Raw genomic sequence first — 21,727 nt, forward strand, 5'->3', positions numbered from 1 at the left:
GACAGCTTAGAAACCGAATTGAAGCCCCAGAAGTTCCCATTCCTATGTTTCATTGTTTCTTTCTCTAGTCTCTGTTTTTCTGTATGTCCTGGGGGGACCTATATACAGGATACTGTATACATGCTGTGTACAGCTCAAAACTTAAAACTGAGAGGGTACCTTTAGAGAAAAGATGTACATTTTTAATTTTCTTTTTAAGATCACTTGTTGCTCTTCTCCTTTTTAGTTCCAAGCTCCTTGTATGAGTGAGACTCATCAGGAGAAGAAGTGGTCAGAAGTGACAGATTGGTAGCGAGGTGGCTCTTCACATTGATCAGGGACATGTGACATAATTGGAACATCAGCTCTCTCTGTGAGTTACAGTGGTTTGGATGATAACAGGAGAGGGTAAGTTCCTCAGAAAATTACTGAGCAAAGAGCATGAAGACATTCACAAGCTAATTCTGGAAAAACAATTTGCTGGAAAAGGGAGATAATGGGATGAAGATGCAAACCTGTATACTGACACCAACATTTAAAAATTCTGATGAACAGTCTGGCATGTGAGACTAGTGATTTATGTAACTTTCTTCTTCATTTGAAATGCTTGCAGGAAGGGACCATATTTCAGGAGTATAATATAGTGCTGGAACTGCAGCCCCTGAGCACTTTCTTTTCCCCTTTGTTCTGTATTTTGGGGTGTAATATTGGTCCTCGCTGCCTTCTGGTGCATGCTCTGTTCGGTAGAACTGCCTATATGAAAATGCTTTTGTGGCAAGGGGCAGAACCGGACCCAATTCTCCTGCTCTTGTGTTTAGCAGCTTAACTTCTCTGAATCTCAGTTTTCCCAAATACAAAAGAGGGGAAAATGATTCAGACCTCTCCTGCAAAAACACTATGGAAGATTAAAAGGAAGGCAGAAAAGCTGAGACACAGGGAGGAAAAAAAAACTTAGCATCACTGCAGGGAACAGGAATGAAGCCAGCTGTGCAGTGTGGTGATAGCAACATAAAGGCAAACAAAAGTTCAGGGAGATTAAAATGCAGGCAAAAACTGTGAAGTCATCCTTAATAAATAGTGTGTTGCCTGGAATATGGTGTGTGTTTCTGCTCAGCCATCCTAAAAACAGTATTTTAGAATCAGGAAGAGTTTGAGTATCTCTAAAAAGAAAGAAAGAAATAAGGAAAGAAGGAGGGAGGAAGGAAACGGTGGAAATACTGAGATTGTTTTTTCTGGAAGTAGCATATTGGTGCTATTCTGTGAGGAAGAAAGCAATCAAAGAGGTGGGAAAAAAGGTAAAGGCTTAATAGATACTTGAACTCCCATTTCAAATCACAAGGTATTAAAGACTTAGTGAGTCTGAGTGACACTGATCTCAAAGTTGAGTCAGTAGGGTGAGGGGCAAGAGGCTGAGTTGCAAATCCATCCCTACAGCTTGTGGATCTAAGACTCGTGTTACTGGATGCAGGGATCTGTACCAAAGTAGAAATAAACAGTGTGAGAAGGAATAGGCATTCTTTTTTCATCACCTCTGGCAGGCCTCTAAATACTAGGTCTGGAAGGGGAACTTCTCTAAGCACCAGGTCATCCCAGGGCATGCACCCTTGTTTGTGATGAGGGCAAGCCTTTGGTAAGATCAAGGGAAGGGTTGGGGCTGCTGCTCTCATTTCTTATAATAGTTCCTTACTTCAATAGCTCTTACTTTGCTGAGGTCTTCCACTCTCCCAGTTTTTGGTGGAGGATAGCTGCACAGGCAGCTGGGTGATGCCAGCAGGGAAGCTTGCAAGTAGGCTTTCAAGACAGAGAAAAGGACAGACTGATAGAGAGATGACTCTTTACGTTGACTAGGGATGTGTGACATAATTGAAACACTGTCTCTCTCCCTGAATTGCAGTAGTTTGAATGATAATGGGAAAAGAGTAAGTTAGTGAGAAAATTAACTGAGCGAAGAGCATGAAGATGTTAACAAGCTAATTCTGGAAAAACAGTTCAGGTACAGAAAGACATGTCAGAGCCACACACACAAGGTGAAAAAAAGGCAGAACAAAACTGCCCTGATGGCCTAGAAAGACATTTTATGGACTGTTCTGTGGCGTTTAGCATGATGGAAAATATCTGAGCATTTCACAGAGTCCTTGTTAATCTCTGCAGTCCTGCTGCTAGGTGAAGGGATGTATTAAAAATGCCAGAAATTACCAGATGCCCCTAGTCTTTTCAAAATACCTTCCCTGTCTCATGATCTTGTGATTGTACAGGTAAGGGCTTGAGACACACGGACTGAGGCCAGAAATTCATTTGGGGTTTCACTGTAGGATACCTATTGCCTGAGTCTTTCCCACTCCCCTGCTTCTGATTCACATATTTTCACCTGCAGCAAGTACAACTCCCACTCAATTTTGGTAGCATCTGTAAGCACCAATCATATCACACTGCAGGGCTCTTATCCAGTGTTCCAGCAAAGTAGGGAGACCCTTTTAGTGACCCTTTGTGGGAAATCTGGTTTTAGAGACTTGGCACATTTCTTGTAAGAGCATACAAGTCCCAGTTCTCTAGGACAGCTCTGCATTGTATAATCAGAAAATCATCTTTCTGTCTCTGCACTGTGCTCCCCTTTTCCTACACCACTTGCAGCTTCTGCAAGAAACCACAGACTTGGGCTTCTGTTCTTTCATTGTGTAACCCTGATTTATCTCCAGCATAGGTCCATGCTGCATTGCCAAGGGAAAAGGTTTACATGGATATGTCATTACAGGCTATGTAGCACATGGGCTGCAGGGGCTCAAATTAGGCTGCAGTAGCTGTATTTGAGAGCTTGGAAAACTATCCCTGTTCTTTTATTCAAATGTCAATTCCTTGCAGTTTTAGAGCAGAAAAATGTATTATAAGAAAACCCCAACGTGGCCTGTCACAGCATCACCAGCATGTCTCTGGGCTCTGTCTGAACACATTGCTACATGCCACCAGCCTTAGCTGTATTCAGGTCACAGTCAGGTTCCTAAGTCTGTTCATTGCCAGAAGGCTTCTGGAGCTAGCTACTCAGAGGTAGCCTAGGATCACCTAGAGAAGTAGCAGCAATGGTCAGATGTTGTGCTTCAGGTCTGTGAGCCTTGGCAGAGCACTGTCTGGGAGGGCATATCATATCACTGATGTCTGACAGCTGTGTCCTCCAGTGCTTTTAACCATGGGTGCCTTTTGCTGTCCCTGTTGTGTCTCTTCCTTCTCTTCTTGGACCTGTTCTAGGAACATAACTCAACTGTTCTTCTTTCCTGTCCTGGCTATCTGGCTATCCATCCAGTCTCTTTCTTCCATCACCTTCTTCAGGCATCTCTAGTCCTACTGCCGGATCCTGCTTTTCCTCCCTGCTCAGCTTCTGCCAGTCCCCCTGCCCTCATCAGCCTCAGCCTTGGGCTGTACCTGCAGAGAGGGATATCCCTTGGAGGGGAGGGCTCAAGTGACCAAATACGTTCCAAGCACCCCACCTCAATAAAAGAAAAAGAAAAAACTTGGGATTTTTTTAGAATTGCATACAAATATGGAACATATTTCAAATTAGTCTAAGAGAAATGTCCAAAGTGCAAAATTTCACACCAAAGAGTAGACATTTGGCATTTGAAAAAAAACTCTCAAAATCCAGAGATTTGGGCAGTCACACTTAAAAAGCAAAGCAGGCAAGCCCCTGCCACGGTTCACAGCAGTCTGCCTTCCAGCAAAGCCTTTGGGAGGGCCAGCCCAGAGCCTTGGGGCGGGTCCGTGTGTCAGCAGCAGAAGGAGCAGCAGCCCAGAGGGGCCTGAATAAAGACCAGGAGTCTGTGCATGTGCATGAGCCTGTCGCAGGGAGCATTGGTGGTGTGTTCACCTTTTCATCTCCATTCCCAGCTCAGACAGGGATCTGGTTGGGATTTTTGTGCATGCAATGAGCTCCCTCGACCTCCTGTTCCCGCATCGTGCCATAATACACAATCTGCTGCAGCTCCTCAAAGGGTGCCGGGGACAGATGGCTTGATTTCAGCTGATAAAGGGGCTGCCTTGAAAGAAGCGAGGCGGAAGCTGTCTGGCCTGGTATCTCTTTCTGGTGCTGTCAACGGGAGGTGAAGGAGACAAGCTGGAGCTGGATGGACACCAGCTCCGTTCCAGGGAGCATGGAAGGGAAACAAATTCCTTTAAAAAGCTCCTCTGCTATTGCCAAATGGTGTCTGCTTGCCTTTATTTCAGAGACCTTCTGCCAAGCGCAGATTACCTCAATACACTCTGGTTTTCACTCAGCCCGCTGTGCAACATGAAAGATGTAGCTAAAATTTCTTCAGACCATCTCAAGGGATGGCTGGTGATGTGGCTGACTTTTCATGTGCTGCTGACTTTTAAACTCAGTGTGGTAAATCGCTAACCAGCCTTGTCACTTGCTGTCCATAGTGTCAGGCAGCACTGCTGCTGTCAGATACCTTGCTGAGCCCAGCCCCTGAGTGCAGCACAGGGCTGGCAGGCTCTCCAGGACCTTTGCAGTGCACTGACTGAAACCCTGCAGTAACCAAGGCAATTGGGAGCAAGCTCACTAAATAGTGGGAATGATAAAAGCCACCACTTCTGGTAATAAAAATGGATTTTTTTTCTTCAGGAAATTTTGCATTTTTTCAGCACTGGGAGGGGAGGAAATATCCCTGCCCTTAGGAGACAGAATAATTTATAAGCTGCTTTTATAAAAATCAGTGATTTCCCTTTAAGTCAGCTTCTGTGCCTTTGTCTCAGCTTCCCTGATTAGTCACATAATGAGGATATTTCTAATACAAATGTGTCAGGGGAGAAGGGAGCAAAACATTGCTTTATCAGAAGAGAATCTGTATCCCTCCGGATGCTAATTAGTCACGGAGATACAGGAGTGTGGGGCGGGGGCGAGGCAGGCTCTTATTTTAGAAGCTGAAATTATTTGTGCCCTCAGAATTTCTCAGGCAGGGCTGGAAAGCCATGCCAAGGTAGGGAGCACCGTGAGATCTCCCCTGGCTTTCACATCCCTGCCCCTCAGATGTGTTTGCCGTGCTGCTGCTCCTGCTGCTGTTTGCAGGGTTATTTCTGTCACAAGCTTGGCTAAACAGAAACTCTCTCCTTATAAATATGGAAATCTGATGGTTGAGCTTTCTGTCTCTCGGGACAAGTTGAAAGCGTGGTGCTAAAGAGGAAAGGGCTGCTGAACTCTGAGCTTGGTGGCTTTGTTTTCTCTACTAGTGCAGAGAAACTGCCAGTTTTTTTCTTGCTGGGACCCACATTTGCAGTATGGACAAGTGAACTCTCAGGACTTTGTCCTGGGAAAGCTCTGAGCCCACCAACAGCATGGGCTGTGTCAGAGTCTCTGCTCTGTCCAGGCTAAGCTGGTGTCCACCACCGAGATCCCCACCTGTCTTCACTGTGGCAGATGTGCTTGGTGCAGGAGCCCTGGGCAGCTGCACATCTTTGGGGCTGTGTTGGAAGAGTGTGTGATTTTTATATTTATTACAGAGTTTTAAATGCCAGTGGGCATCCATTATGGTTCCTGATAAATCTCTTGAATAATAGAACATTCTGAGTTGGTAGGGACCCACAGAGACCATTAGAGTCCAACTCCTGGACTTGCTCAAGACAACCCCAGAAGTTACACCATGTGTCTGAGAGCATTGTCCACATGCTTCTTAGCTCTCACAGGCTTGGTGCCATAATTGCTTCCCTGGAGAGCCTCCATTCCAGAGTGGTGGGGCCTCACAGTGCTTCTTCGGGGCTTTGTATCCTGCTTACAACCTGTCTCCTTTCCTGGGTTGGGAGAAGAGCCTGCAGAGCCAGACACCCTTGCTCCCTGGAAGATGGGAGATTTAGGTGCAGGAGACAGGCAGAAAGAAAACTTACTCTTGGAGAAGGAGTGAACAGAAGAGCCAATCAAACAGCTCAGAAAAAGATCTGAGGGATTAGATTAAAGGTGCCAGGGATATTCCAGAAGCAAAAAGCAAGACCTCATTCGTCACACTTGTACAGAAGTTGAACATGTAAAAATCAGCTGCCTTACAAAAACAAAACCCAAACAAACTGGAAAAGAACAGGAGACCCCAGATTTATGCTTGTAATAGCTGTGACATTGAACCACTGATTGGAGCCCTTGGTCTATTGAAAGGGGTGGATGTGGAGCTATCCCAGCTTTTCCGGCTATTGTTCTTACAGCCAGAGACTGTAAAAGCTTCATAACATCATGTTTGCCATGCTGGATCCAATCAATGGCCTGTGGCAGCAATTATCCGGTCTCCAGGACATTGGTGGGAGCTAACGTCACTGTAACAGGGCTCTCCTAGTGTAATTTGTATTGCACCAGGTCTTTTTTTGACAGAATATGTCACTTCTGCAGTATCTGCTAGAACAAACCAAAATTTCTAGTGTTTCATTCAGCCAAACTGTGATTTTGTCTTTAATGTACAGCTGGGGCAGCCTACCTGTACAGGGAGGGGACCCATAAACCACTCTCTGACAATAATGGCATTTCGGTAGTAGGCTCCACTTGCCTTGCACTTCCTCAGCCAGTTTCTCTAGGTGTTAGAGTTGTCCATGGGAAGGAAGCCCAGTTCCCCTTCACTATGCAAGAGAGTCTCTGGAAATTTTCATTTGATGTGGAAAACAGCTCTTTCTTTGAAAACAGGCTGTTGCTGTTGGTGAAGCTCTGTTAAAGACTTGAAGAAGTAAAGATGGGACACAGACCTGAAGTAAGCTCTCAGCAATAACTGGTGGGCTGAATAACAAATTCAGTCACTACGAGAACCTGCCATGGTCCCTTGAAGACTGCACTGAGGATGTGCAGTTTTCCATAGGATTCAACTGCAACATACAGCTGAGGGCCTGGGCTCCTGTTCCTGCCTCTGTTCTCCAACACATTGTGACCTTGGTTCTGACACATTGCTCAATTTTTAAATAATTTTAAGGGTATCTCCCCTCAAGAGTTGAGGATTAAAAAGCAGCTGTAAGGTTGTATGGGGTTTTTTATGATCCTGATTTGGCCAGATGCCAGTGGCTAAACTGAGTCTTAAAATAGATATCAAGCTATTGCTTTTGCGCCTTGAATACTCATGTTGCACCTCAGAGCTGTGGCTGTATAATCAGAGGCACAAAAGGAAAGGTGTAATATCTTCATGTATATATCCTTTACAAGGAAGGAATTATTTTGATACTGAATCATCCTGAAAACATACCTCAGTTAATAGCTGGTTTTAAATAGCTGTTGCATGCCACTTGGTAAGTGCTGCAGGCAATGGGGAGTGCAGTGTGGCATTTCTCTAATTTGCAATGTTAATGATCCAATTTAAGTCATGTAAAGCTAGCACAAGATACCAAACTTATAAATGCATGTGATAATAGAGATGGCTTATGTGTGTGAAAGAGCCTGGAGGGAAATACGGTGTTAAATATACTCTATCATGATTGAAAGGAAAGGGCTGGGGGCTGCTTGTGCTGCTGGTTTCTCAGAGGGAAATCTAACAGAAATCATGTAATTACTCCCGTTTTTCTTGTTTGTCCCTCAAATGCTTTCCCAAAGTATTTGGTCTAGTTACTGCATTGGTGCTTCCTCTGCTACTGTAGACTCCCAGGATTAGTCATACACCATCATCTGAAAAAAAAAGTTTCTTCCCTGTGCTGCAAATGTCATTTTTGATTAGGAAAACAGATCACTGAAACATCTTGTTCTCTTTCCACACATTTTGCCTTTCTGTTTGCTGCATTTTGTTCAGCCTGGATGTGGCAGTCAGGCAGACCCTTTGTGGCCAGGGTTCCAAGGGAGCATTTTAGCACCGGAACTGCAGCATCCACTGGGAGACTGGCACTTCTCTTCTGCCCCTCTTTGAACCAAAGCAATAGTCTGAACTCCTGGCTACCTGTCAGTGAGTTGAGCTACCCCAATTGCAGGTGTACACAGCAAAAAGTCATTTTAGTGACATGCTGGTTCAGTTTAATTAATAAGTCCAAAGGTTTTAATCTTGCAGCAATATTAATACTGCTGGCTTCTCATTTGCTGATGTAAAATGGTTTCAAACACCAATTTGTCTTACAATTATGAACTAATCAGGTTCAAAATCTGGATCTTGTAGTGGATATTGCAGGCCTAATTGTTAAACAAGATCTGTTCAGTAGTTGCTCAGAAAAGAAAAACAGCAACGTACGTGGTGCATTGGCAGAGCTAGTAGAAAGTCAATAAACAGTTGTTGTTTATTGCTTTGTTGAAATGGAGTCAGTAGCTATCAGAATGTTTTTCAGTACATCAGTCACTGTGTCGCCAAAATGTCATTTATTTTGACTTTGGTACAGGGAGGGTGGGGATGCTGAGATGAACAGTTACTGCTCTGGATCTGGCAGAGTACACATATTGATGAAAAGTGACAATCATGTCTTCCCAGGAGCCTTCTGCTCTGGACCCCATGTGATTCTGGAGTTCCTTCAACATGTGAGACTTAGGAAAAAGATTCTTTTCTTCAGCTCTCCCAGAGAGAAGGTGGAGGTCAGCCATGGTCCTTGGCAGTGGGTAGGGGAACTTGGAGAAAGTCTCTTCCAGGGTTGACTGGTGTCTGGCATAGGAGGAAGTTCTTCTTCTGTTAAGACAGATGGGGAAAGGGACCTAAAAAGACCATGGGATCTTCACAGTTTGCACCAGATCAGAATCAGTCAGCCTGAAAAGCAGATCAACTCTCTTGAATTTCTGTGTGACATCAGTTTCTAACCTGGGTTTGCAGCAGCAATGCCATGACTCCATCAGGCAAATGCACATCTCCTTAGCCCTACCTCTGCAGTTTTCTGTGATACTTCCTTGTAATCCTGCTGCAATTTAAGATAATAATTTCTTATTCTCGTGATCAGAAACATGAAAAAAATACTTCTCTTCTTCTCCCTAGTGGCCCTTTCTGTAACTGAAGACAGCTATAATATCCTTCCTTAGTCTTCCCCTTTCTTCTCTGAGCAATCCCATCCTTCTGGTGTTCTGGGGTGATTGTAGCTTCTAGCTTTTATCCATAGGTCGGATGAGGGGATTACATCTCCCTTGAAAAAATGGGTTCCAAAACTGAAGCCCATTAAGTGAGCTGAAACCCACTGAAGAAATCATTTGAGCTGAGGCCTGAGGAAGAAATCATGAGAAGGTCTTCTGTGAGGCTTTCTGGTTCCATTCCTGCTGTACATTGCCCTGCGACTTTTTCCTTTCTCTTGCCGAACATGCCATTATTACTGACCAGTGTTTTTCTATACACTGGGTTTGGATTCATCCCCTATATAAATCTGATCCCCTGTAAATCTGAGCCTTTCCTTTATGCTGTTTCTTGCATAGACATCAAACTGTGCACATCTTGGTTTTCAATGTTTTTGTTCCTGGTGGGGTTTTTTTGGCAGTTTATGTTCATAGATGCTTTATGTCTATATTGTAGTGATATATAGACGCTACAGAGGTCTGCTGTCCAACACAGTGTGAGATTTTACATACCTTCTACCTGTGCACATCAGAGTCCCCTTCCCAGAAACTTTCTATAGCCAGATTTCTCAGGAATACCTGGCATGGTAGAGCTTGAGGTAGCAGAAGTCTGCCAACAGCACAGCACTTTCTGTTCCCCAGGGCACAGGCTGAAGGTATAAATATTTATTTGCAGCACAATGTTTTAGCCCAAGAGTCTGAACAACACTAGAATCACAGAAACTTCTCGCTGACCCAAATGTACCCTCTGTATTCAGGGCGTGTGGTTTCTCACTTGTTTTTTCTGCTCACTAAGTCAGGCCCCCATGCACAGAACATCTATCCATTTTTCATACTCAATGTTTGATGTAGGAAAGAAACAAAACATTTGGACTTGTCCTTTCCTGTAAGCATTTGTGTGCGGTATGCAATCCACATGGGCAGCTCCAGAAAGCAGATGTCTGCTATCTTCAAGCACTTGCTGTAAACTGTCGCACGAGTGTTGGTACTGAGACTTACAGCATCTTTTAAGTGGGACAGAAGACAGCAAGTACATCACTGATGGGTACTGCAGAGAGACAAGTCAGCTGAATGATATTCTTGATCAGTTGGCTCATACTGATACAACTGATGGTGGTCAGATAGAAGCTTGTGTACTATGGAGAGAAGTAATGGTCAAGCCTTGTATACTGGGTCTTTCCTTGAGATTAGAGGATGAGGGCAATTCTGCCCCTCTGCTTTTATCCAAAAAAAGCAGCAGAGCTGCGTTGGTGATCAATTTCCCACAGACAGCAAAGTGGAGAACATTTGTGTAAGAGGTGTAAGTATGACTGATTTTGAGATTGAGGAGGGGCAGATAAAGACTTCCCAAGTTACACAAGTTACACGTGTATTTTCAAGGTACAGCTGAAGACCAAAGAAATTTTGTGTGCCCATTCCCTTCCACATGCACTGGGGTCCTTGAGGATTTGCAGAGTGGAAAATGGGGCCTTGTTAAGCTTGCAAGGGGTGAGAAGTGTTGACTGTGAAGGCAAAGAAAGCTGTGTTTTCCCAGGTGCTATGAGGGTGACTTTGTACCAAGCACCCAACTCCATCATTTGGTGCTATTCCCCACCCCAGAGTCAGTGTGGGTTATTGGGAGGGGTAGATAGTAAAAGGCTATTCAGCTGATGCTTTCTTAAGTACTGCAAAATGGAAAGTGATTTAAAAGAGAAAAAATAAAAAAGCCTGCCATCTTCCTTAAACCTCAGATTTCAGTTTGAAGTGTTTTCACCTTCTCTCTGTGCTCCTGCTTACTGATGATTCACAGCACTCCTGCTCCACAAAGGTTCACTGGAACTAATTTCTGATGTTCAGAAATGGCACATGGTACACACACTGTGGGACATGGCTGCTCCTAGCAGGAGAGCAGTTTTCAAGATCCTTTGTGTCGAGCCTATAGAAACAAACAGTCTAGTAAGAAAACTCCCCACTGTTCAAATGCTGTGATTGTGCATGCCCAATTAAGCTGTGAGCATGTGGGGAAAAAACTTTGATTAAACTCTGGCCCCAGCCAAATGTTCATGCAGTGCCCTGATTGAATGTATATTTTCCTTAGGAATAAAGACACACAGAAGCCTCAGGAACAAAAAAAAAAAAAAAAATCCCTTAAATATATTAAATATCTTTAGCCATCTACAGCCCCTGCAGGCACTTGCATTTTGTTTGGGAGCATTGCACTGTTCTCAGTGAGCAAAAAGAAGTAACATCATCTGTCCTGGGACCAGTCACACCACGTAACTGAGATTTTGATGTTGGGGGCAGAACTGAATGTATTGGTGTAGGGAGGCTTGTGAAAAAGAAAAAAATTGCCAAGTGAATTCCAATAGCAAAAGCCTGTGTTGAATCTCAGTGTGCTCTTAGGCATTCACTAGCAAAAGGCTAATCAGTCAAGTAAACGTTTCTCTGGACAGTTGAGCTGTAGAGAGAGAACTGAATCCATTCAGTATGCACAGGAGCAGAGCGTGTTTGTGCAGAGACAGCTCCAGCCGAGCTGGCGTGGGAATGCTGCTGTTTTCACAGTGGGCATTGTTACTATGGAGTCTCCTGAGTTGCTGCAGAATGTCTGTGAAGTGATGGATGGGAAATATGATAGTTTGCCACTCCTGGGCCACGGATAGGTGGCTACTGGAGCTGGGGACACTGTCCCTGGCCCAGCTGGGTTTCCTCTCAAATCCATTTTACTCTCTGGGGGGAGTGGGCCTGGCCCATGCAGTGGTGGTCACCCACAGTGATGGTGTTTGTGATCCCTCTGTTCAAGCTGTGGATCTCGTGTGCAGCTGTAATGTGCTGCTGGGGCTGAAAAGCATCATGCCAAACCTTTGGGAAGAATTCCTAGGACTGACTCTGCTACCATGTTCTGCATCATTTCCACCTCCAGCGTCAGAAGCTCTACAAGCTGCCAAGCCTTCTCTCTAGACTGTGGGGAGAAGGAAACACTTCTCCAAGGACAGATTCATGTCATTTTAAGATACGTGTCTTAGACAGAATGAGAATAATCACTCTTTGAAAATCATCTTAGTTTTCTCTGGAGGCCTAGGAAGCCTTTTTTGTGTGTTTGGTCTAGAGCCCATTTTTGAGATTTCTCCAGCTGAGTTCACTGGTCGAGGCTCAGAGTTCAAATCTTCAAAGGCACCTCAATGTTTATCCCCTCCCTGTGTTGATGTCTCATGTCATGGTCGGGTTGCCTACAAAGGTAAAGCTACTGTGAGCACATCAGTTGGCCACAAAAGGGAAGGGCTGGTTTGGATTTAGAGTTTTGGCATGATTTTAACAATGTGAACCTGAGTAGTCTAGGAATGGCCAGACCCCTTCTCTGCCATGTGAACTTCTGGCTTTGAACTCAGTGTACTCTCTGCTGGACTGCACCAGCACAGGAGACAGTGTCACACACTATGTCAGTCCCCATAATATGTCTACTCCCGTGCCTTCCTGCAGCCAGCAGACTGGGGCTCACAGGACTTCCATATTGTGTTCAGTAGCAACTAGGAAGCATGCAGGTCTTGGAGTCATGTTTCTTAGAAATGGCTGTATCCTGCCTTTTCCCAGATTGGCAGAGAAAAGGTACTTATCCAGGAAGCCTGGACTCAAATGTTGCCACTTAGCACCATTTGGACATCCCTCCTGGAGAGATTCTAGCACATCTGACAGACAGAGATGTCCTTTGTGTTATCTAGATGTTCCCACTTGTAGAAGTCCAAAGATAGGGAGCTCATGTGAATGTCTCAAACACTGATAGCTGGATGGCTTTGGAGCCAACCAAGGATTGTTGGTAGTAGCAGCCAATAAAACACTGTATAGAATGGGGCTGGAGAAGGGGCCACATGGAGGTAGAGCAGCACTTTTCTGGGACAAACATCTCTTTAATTCATCTCTTTCTCCCTTTCCTTTCACCTCCCCCCTTTATCCTAAACGCACTGCTGGTTGCTTAATAGGAGGCTAAGAACTAATATACCAATTTCCATAAGTGTGTAATTTACTAACAGAGCTTTGTACAATTTTGTGGACCTTCTAACTTTCAACATTCCTTTTGTCCACAAGCATCTACAAATCTTGGGTGCTCCCTTCCCCTTGAAGGGTGAGAGGCCACACCCTGATGATTCTTTCCTGCAGCTTGGGTTCTGATCTATTCCCTGCATCTGGGCATGTTTGAGACCAGATTCATGTTCCAAGGATACCACATGAACTGATCTATGATTTATGCCTAAGTGTTCCCCTGGAGGCTGGCTTTTTTGGTTTGCAACCTGCTCTTACCTTTTTACCTAGTCACCAAACTGCTACATTAGAGGAAAACTGCAGCAGTGACTGTGTTAGAGGAAAGCAGAGGAAATCGTCTTTTGTTCAGCATTGTCCTTCAATGTGAGGTCTTGTACACACCATCTGTTTTAAGTACTGTCAGAGTCTACTGGGTATTGCAAAGGAGCAGGATTTTCATAAAATGGTGTAACCCTACATATGTTATTTAACCAGTTTCCACCAAGGTAGAGCCTCATTCAAAAATTACATTTTATCTCCTAAGCACAGGGTATTAAAAGAGCTAATGTACACCGAGTGGCTCAACAAGTGATTTTTTTTTTTAGGGTGAAGAGTGATGTTACCTTGCTTTGAAACTCAGTGACTCTGCTTTGTGTACAGGTGCCAAATGATGAGTTGCATTTTACATGAATGAAGTTGTGTACAAAATAAAAAACTCCAGAAACTGAAAGAGAGGCAATATCAATTCAATAGTTTGGAATAGTATTCTAGTATTTAATTTATGATGCCTTGTTCCATTTCTCACAAGTGATGGTTTATTCATCTGTTGCACCTAATGCTGAATGTTTGCCTTGCCTGTGCAGCTCTACCTGTATATACCCAATTTTACATACACATATGTCTATGTGCATGTTCAATTTAATTTCTAGGTGGGAGTAAGAACTTGTTTGAAAACTAGTTTTAATTTTCACTGTGGTACTAAGTGGAGAGAGTTCCAACAGGTTTGCAGTTTGCTGTGAAAGAACTTCAGTTATTTTTATCAGTAGTAGAACTGTCTGAGTTGGTAGATTGTTTCTCTCTCAAGTTCTTTGATGTGCTGTACATAGAGTTTAATACATGTTGTCTGCCAGTAGGCATGAGCAGAATATGTTTGGGGAGATTGGTTTTCTAGGGGGGAAATTTTAGTGACAGTGAAAGATACTGTGGTGACAGATATTTCCTGTCAAGCATGAAATAGGTCCCAAGAGAGACCAGAAATTGAATTGTCCTACCTGTGTAGTCCTCGGGTCCTTCCAAACTGGACTTCCACACAGACCTGGTCTCAAACTTTTTCGTTTTAAGTTTGAAGTTGAGTGGTCTACTTGGAATTCATCTGAAACTGTAAATATGTTTCATACAACACCCCAAGGAGTCATCCCGTGAAAATTATTTGGGACTACTGCCAGCCCAGGCTGGAATTTGAACTAGTGACCCACCATCCACATTATATTCCCAGTATCATCCATCACATAAGCCTGATGTGGAAATTTGGCATTTCCAGAGGTACTTCTAACATGATAAATGTGCTTCCAAAGTTCTGTGTTTCGCCCCTGGGTACCAGTGTTCAAAACACTGGCATGTTCTTTGCTCCCTCTGAATGAGAAGGGGTGGAGTCGCCTAATAGCCACTCAGAGAAGAAGCTGCAGAACTATCAGCTAAGCCATTCTGTTTTGTTTCTGTTCTTTCTTAACAGGATCCAACGGCTGCAGCTATTTCGGACAGAGATTGTGATACAAGAGAGGGAGAGACTGTAGCCATGAACTATAAGCCATCTCCACTTCAAGTGAAATTAGGTGAGTCTGATGGAGAGTGAAAAGGCTGAGTCCAAGGCCTGAAAGACAGGATCATATGCAGATCTCCGTGCATGTGGCTGAGCAGGCCATCAAGGCTCAAGCAGCTCACAGAGCAGTTTTATCATTGTGATTCTGCTGCTGTGATTCAGGGAACTGACCTACAAACATGTAAAGCCCCTGTATCCATGGACGTGGTAAAGAAAAGAAGCAATACCTAAAAAGCAAGGCATAGTTATTTTAGACCTACAAGTTTTTTATTAAGCTGGGATCAAGGCTTGGTTAGATAAAGAATGAAGTTAATATGGAGGGACTGTAAAAAGAAGACAGAAGAGTTGCAACAAAAGGGAAAGGATCAGGGAGTTGAGACACTACCAGAAAAAGAGCTGTGTTACTGTGAGATGAAGGACTTTTAAGTCCATAAAGGTTCCCACACAAATACTCATCTATTTCTGAGCAATATTTTTTAATTCTGGAAGCAGAATTGTCCTGTTACTACAAGACACTGCTTCCTTTCAAGGCTAATGCTTACAAGAGCAATCCACACATGCCTGTCCTGCCTCCAAAACCTGAGCAGCTATTTAGCCACACAGCTTCAATAATCTGATGACAGACAAGCCAAAGGAACAGTATGCTTTTTGCTAAAAAAATGGCAATGTGGAAAATTTCCCAGTAGGAGCGGGAAGGAGTCCCCTGGCTGCCCTTCACATGAGAACAAGTAACGTTACTTGTTGATGCTGCTGATTGAGGGTGGTTATGCAAGGCATGAATACTCTGAAACAGTGGCTGCTTTTCAGGAAAAGGCAGGGAGCAGCAGTGTGTGTTAATGACAGCACAATTCATAGTTTGGTAAAAGATTGTTACTGCCAGCATGCCATATGCCACCAGGATCCTTTTTTACTGCCAAGAGAGTTCTTTAATGTTACTAGACAGATAATTACTACTGCAGTAGTTGTTTTGGATAATTTAACACCAGGAAACAGGTTAGAGAGTAATTGATGCTATTATTGGTAAGTCTGCAATATTCTTGACTTTCTATGCAATAAAAATATCCTCCTGAGATTCACTAACCTGACAGGAAATGGTACTTTCTTAGATTTGGCTTTGGTATGTCATGAGACCATTCTAGGAGATCAGATCATTGAAAATAGATTTGGATTCAGGGTAAACAAGTTCAATTCATACAAATTAAATAGAAAAGTAATTTCAGGTAGATCCTTAACCAGTCTGAGTATTATAAGTAAAGCTGCTAGAATGAGAAACTTGGGAAGTCAAAACACATTAGGTAGTTGTTGAAGGAGAAAGTATCAGAAGAAAGGACATTACTAATGGAGTTTTCTCCAACAGTCATTTAGTGTATATGTTCATTAATAACTTTTACATAAGAAGCAGGAGTCAGCAAAGAAAATTTAGTAGAGCGTATTTGGGAGGAATAAGTACAATAAAGACTCAAAAATAGCATAGAGGAAAAAAAAAAACCATGAAAACTGGAATAATAGAAATGAGAAAAATAAGACAGGAGAAACTCACTGTTCTGTAAGCTGAAATTTATCAGCTGGGGATGACTGCATCAGTTGATTGTAAGGTTACTATTATTGAAATGGACTAATACATGAAAACAGGCCATAGTCACACTTCCACAGAACTTACCAGCTTTTTTTCCAGCAATCAAATAGAGGAGAATGATTAGCCTTTCTGCCAGAACTTCTGCTTTTCCACACAGGAAACATTCTCTTTCATGTAGCCAGTGCTGAGTGGCATAACGAGTCAAAGAGAGGTACTGGAAGTGTTTGAACAGTTTTTGTAGTAGAGGCCAGGTCTTGTTGCCAGGACCTCCTTTCCCTCTGGTCTTTCCACCAAGTGAACTCAGTGCTGACCACAGTATGCTTATGAAGATAATAGGGGGTGAAACCTACCTGCTGAAGAGGAATTGCCCTGAAGGCTGACAAACATCTTCCTACCTTGTCTCCAGAGAGAAGTCTGCTCCAACACATCTCTGTGAAAACACTGCTCCTCTTTAATGAAGTGAACACCTACCTAGTGGAACTTGGATCAGCTCTCTACTCTTAGCCATACTCAGATGAACTCTAGGTTATCTGAGGCAAAATGAGACTTACAGTATTTTCTGTGGCCAGTGTAACGTGCCTTTAATCCACAACAACTCCTGCTGCTCTTATTCTGAAAATCTGCCCAGCCTCTTTGATTTTCTAGAAGGTTAATCACTGCATCTCCCAGCTCTGGCCCCCATTCCTCTGACTAGATTTTTTTGTCGCTTCTGCATTGAACTTGTCAGGGTTGTTTTTAATCTCTTTAAGGCTAGAAAAAGTTAAGGTGGTACATAAAATTTTAATAGCTTATCTGGCAAAGCCATTGTTGGGGATGGTAGCAGCTAGAGGCTTAATCCCGTTGCAGGTTTTCCATATGGATGGTGGCATTTTTCACTGTTAAATCAGAATCAATTGTTCAAATGTCAGATGTTCTGATGGAAGGTTGATAAATGTCATTTTTCAGTTTGTGAAGATTTGTGTATAAATCTGTCGTATGTGCTTGCTGGAAGCTTGGTTCAAGTGAGCTCAATTAAATACCAACCCAGCATGGATACAACTTTTGCTTCCAGATGCTGCAGTGAATGAAGTGTGACAGAAAGAGCGTGAAAACTGCACATACTGCACGCAGATTTATCCTGCTGCTTGAGTGGTCTTTTCGCTGTTTGTTTCTTCCCCTCTAAATAAATACATTTGGCTACATGTTTGCTTGAGGTGGGTCAGATAAAGGAAAAACTTCACAGGTGTCTTGTATTTTGAGTGACTTCCTAAAGGTTGCGCCTGGTTCATAAATGGAACAGTGCCTGATGCTAGGGCCACAACAAGAAAAGAACCTGGCAGCAAGGGGAAATAAGATCTCAGAGTTCACACAGTTCATAATTTTCTACTTTTATTGATACTGTATCTATATTAATTATGTATTTGTCACTTTTCTAGCATTCCCACTTTGTTTTTCTATCTGGAGCTGCAATGCTCAGCCTTGCTTCTTTCTTTCTTTCAGATCATTGATAAGGAGACTTCTGACAGCAAGGGTTGGGGGCTGGGTGTACATTAGTGCTTAAGAGATGTCTCCAGCACATCCTTATTAGGAGCCATATCCAGATGGAGCACATACCACAAACCTTTTGAAAACAGAGGAGAGTTATGATAAGGAGAGAGAGAGAGGAACAGAATAATCCCCAAGTGAAAATCTCAGGGCACCACATCCACTGAGATGGCAACAGATCCTCCTAGCATTCCCAGGAGATGAGATATTATTTTAATGAAGCTTATGCCATCTGCTTTTCTATTTTGAATTTTTAATTTCCCGTCTCTTGTCTGAAATCCCTACCCAGGCAGTCTGTGTCTGTCTTTCCTAGCAGTCATGACTTTAGTTTGTGTTAAAACAGAATGGGCAATGCAGAAATTGGTTGGAGTGCTGTAAAACAGGCAACAGGTGGGATGAGGGGTTGTGACAGAGGCATCTTCATCAGCACATTCACCACATTGGGAGCCTGGCAGTAAATGTTCTGCATGCCTGTCTGCAGATGAACATATGGGAGTGAGGCAGAGACACCCACAGCAGCCTTCAGCCCTCCAAGGTGCCTGTGGCCTTAGATGTAAGTACCTCCTCTCCTTGGATTATATAGGGAATAAGGCACTGTTTTCAGAAGGCTCCTCAAAGGAGCCATAAAAATATGTGAAAAGTGAATAATGTCTGAGCTAGAGAAACTGAGTCACACCTCAAGAATGTTACTGGAATGCTGTTCACTTAGACCAAGCAGAACGGGTAGGGTTAAAAAGCAGCAAAAACACCATCACAAGGACATAGAGAATAGTGTTCCCTGGTGTGTCTGACTTGGCCAGAACTAATTTGTGGCTGAGCCCCATCTTGGTAGAGATTGAAGTGAACAGAGGATGTAATCCATCAGGGGACAGAGGCTGATGACATGTCTGTATTGTTAGCTCCTGCCTTCCAGCCTGCTGCAGTGTATTCATGGCAGATACTGAATTGCTCTGTGGTCAGAGAGGAATAGTACCAGGAGTATCAGTCAGAACTACAAAGCCCTCCGGGTTCAGCTTAACAGAATTGGTGCATTTCTGGCTGAAACTTTACAGAAAGTCTCTGATCCCAGTAAACAACAGACTGCCCCACATGGCTTCTGAGTTTGATCTTTCAATTGGTGTAGGTGTTTTACCCCTTCCCCCCGGGGTGGGGTGTGTGTTTTAAAGCTCTCCATCAAAGAGCCACAAAGCACACAGCAGGGCAACCTATCCCAGTGCTGGCCAAAAGCATGCCGTGCTCAGAGATCGCCTTCTAGCACTACTCTTGCCTCAGGTCAAGATGCAGAACTGGGAAGTGCAGTCACAGACAGAGCCGGCAGCAAGCATCTTGTGTAGGCTAAAAGGCTCTGTATCTACTTCCATCTGTGGCTCCTTTTCTGCATCATCACTTCCCAGTCTGCTCCAAAACTTGTGATTTCTGAAGCTTTTCATACAGAAAACAGAATAATAAAGGGGAAGTTGAAGTAGACTGGACAGATCAATGCCATTAGTGTATCATTTTGTCAGTACTTCAAGTACTGTACTATTCCCAGTTGCTCTTCTGTAACAAGGTGATTAATACTAATTAGGTACAGCAGCTGTTGTTTCTGGGAAGACGCTCTGTAGGTAAATTAGGGAAACATTTTATAAAAAGGCTCTTAACTCTTAAGCTAGGTCCCCAGGTTCCAGCTCTGTTGACAGAGCTGCAGATTTTCATATCCATCACTGTTTGCATGGCGACCTCAAGTGACATCATTACTTTAAGTGCAAAAAGCCATTTTGCTCCCCTGGGAGTACCCATTTCCTTGAACACAGTCTGTGCACTGTGCAGGGGGAAGGGTGGGGTGGAAGCCAGAGAGCAGGAGCAATACAGCACTGCTATTGATTTTCCTCATGAAGACAGAAGTGCAGCCCACCACTCGGAAGTCTCATGAGCTTGGGAGGAATTTATTTAAACATTTTTTCATCTCTTATTGCTCTTTCCATTTATAAGAGAAATGGTATACACAGATTTATGGTAGCGTCCTTCCTGTAGGATATTTCCAGGCTCTTTTTGGAAAGGATGAGAGAGTGAACAGCTGCATCACATTAAGGCTAGCAGGGCTGTCTGCAGACAGAGCTGCAAAGACGAGGGCAGAAAACCAGTTCTGACAGGCATATTATTGCAGATTAGTTAGAAGAGAAGTAGAGGGGCAGAAAGAAAGAGGTGCCTGAGACAGGCTTGGGTAAGCAGTAAAGCCATTCAGACAAACTGGAACAAAGCAATCACTGGATTTCAGCAGAGAGACCCAGGCAGGAGGGAATGTGTGAGGGAGTGAGACAGAGGGAAGGGAGGTTCCAGACAGCAAATCCCAGGAGCAGAGCAGGAGCATATGAATATGGGAATGATGTGGTATGACGTTCACCAAATGACCTGGCTTTTTGTATCACTGCAATTTTGCTTGATTTGTTATGCCACTGCACCAGGGCTTTGCTGGCCTTGCCCAGCCCTCTGCAGTATGTGCACCTCTCCCATGGCACATTCCTGGGTACCAACACACCTCACAAGCCAAGAGACTCACACCCACTCACGTCTTGTGTTGCACACACCTTGCTTGGCTATTACTCCTTCAGGTAGAAAGTCGTGAAGAAGGAAGCTGTAATGTAAGTGGATAATTTTGGGGTGTTACCTGGGCTGTTCTTTAGCCAGTCCCTATATTTTTGCTACCTGCAGTCTGATAGTATAGGAAGGAGAGCTAATCCTGAAGATAATTTATTTTGTATTGAGAATGGGCTAAAGCATCCAGAGTCTGAATGGGGGTTTTATAGCTGAAGGAGAAGCCCAGAACTGCAAATTACAGGTTCTCTTCTATGTCTGACCCACCCCAGTCAAATTACCTCAAATATGAGAAGCAGCTCAGAAGGTTGTGAAGAAAACCAAACTGAGCAAATTATTGAGATTCTCTGATAGAAAGGAGAAAAAAAATTCAGTAAAAGAAATAAGTAGTGATGAGTAGATGACAGTAAAAAGTACCTGGTCTTGCAAAGCCTAACCCCAGCAGGCAGCACCACACAGTGGTCTGTTCAGAGGTCTCATTACACAAGTATGTCTTATCTCATCAGTTTCCTGTGAAGCGTGTAGAGAGCTGGTTTAAAAGAAAGAAGTCCCCAAAGGTGATTTACAGCTTGTTCCTGACATTAAAAAGATTAACAGCAGCTGAGATGATAACGCTGCCTGCTCAGATGTAGGTATCTTCAAAAAAATCAACTCAGAAAAGGGCAGTAGTACTATATTCTGGCTTCTCAAAGTCCTGTGTCCTTAAATGTAGGTTCCACCTGTTCCACCACAGTGTAACGTTTCCCCAATTCTGAATTACCCAGGTGTTACTATTTCTGTGGTTCCTTCTGATGTCTCCAAAGGTAGATGAGTTCCTGCCTAGCAGTTGAGGGAAGCAAGTATAGCCCAGTACAATTAATGTAAATTGGCTCCAGAACAGACCACAGCATGTACAGACAGTGTTGGGTGATGCATTTTTTTAATGTGATTGATTTATTAATGATGAGCCTTAAACTGTGCTTGATGGTTAATTGAATTTGTTCTGATTTTCAAGTGATTTGGGCTCCCATTTTGTCTTCTCTGTGCTGCACTCTCAGCTCTTAAGAGGGAAAGGTTACTGTCTACTTATTGAATGTAGGGACTAAAATGCTCCATCAGCAGATCAAGCTCTAAGAAATAGAGATAACATACACTTCTCAAAGGGAAGGAGCATATCCTGGTATAGTAAGTTCACTGCAATTCTTGGTTTTTAGCTGCTATCCTTATGCACAGAGGATATGTTCACAGCAACCTGAAAAATTCATGTTGCTTTTGTGAGATATTAAAGGATTCTTTGGAAACTCAGAATTCATAAAAACACAGAAATCTT

The 21,727-nt window shown here is 43.5% G+C and overlaps 1 protein-coding gene across 1 annotated transcript in view; it reads left to right on the forward strand.

The window, feature by feature from the left end:
- FAM219A (family with sequence similarity 219 member A) overlaps window positions 1–21,727 on the forward strand; it is a 91,624-nt gene that overhangs the window by 38,316 nt on the left and 31,581 nt on the right. The window contains exon 2 of the mRNA XM_041461844.1: window positions 14,658–14,757. Coding sequence (XP_041317778.1) covers window positions 14,658–14,757 — 100 coding nt within the window. The remainder of the gene's footprint in view (window positions 1–14,657; window positions 14,758–21,727) is intronic.

Source organism: Pyrgilauda ruficollis, unplaced genomic scaffold (assembly GCF_017590135.1).
Source record: "Pyrgilauda ruficollis isolate IOZ18807 unplaced genomic scaffold, ASM1759013v1 scaffold155, whole genome shotgun sequence".
Lineage (NCBI taxonomy): Eukaryota > Metazoa > Chordata > Aves > Passeriformes > Passeridae > Pyrgilauda > Pyrgilauda ruficollis.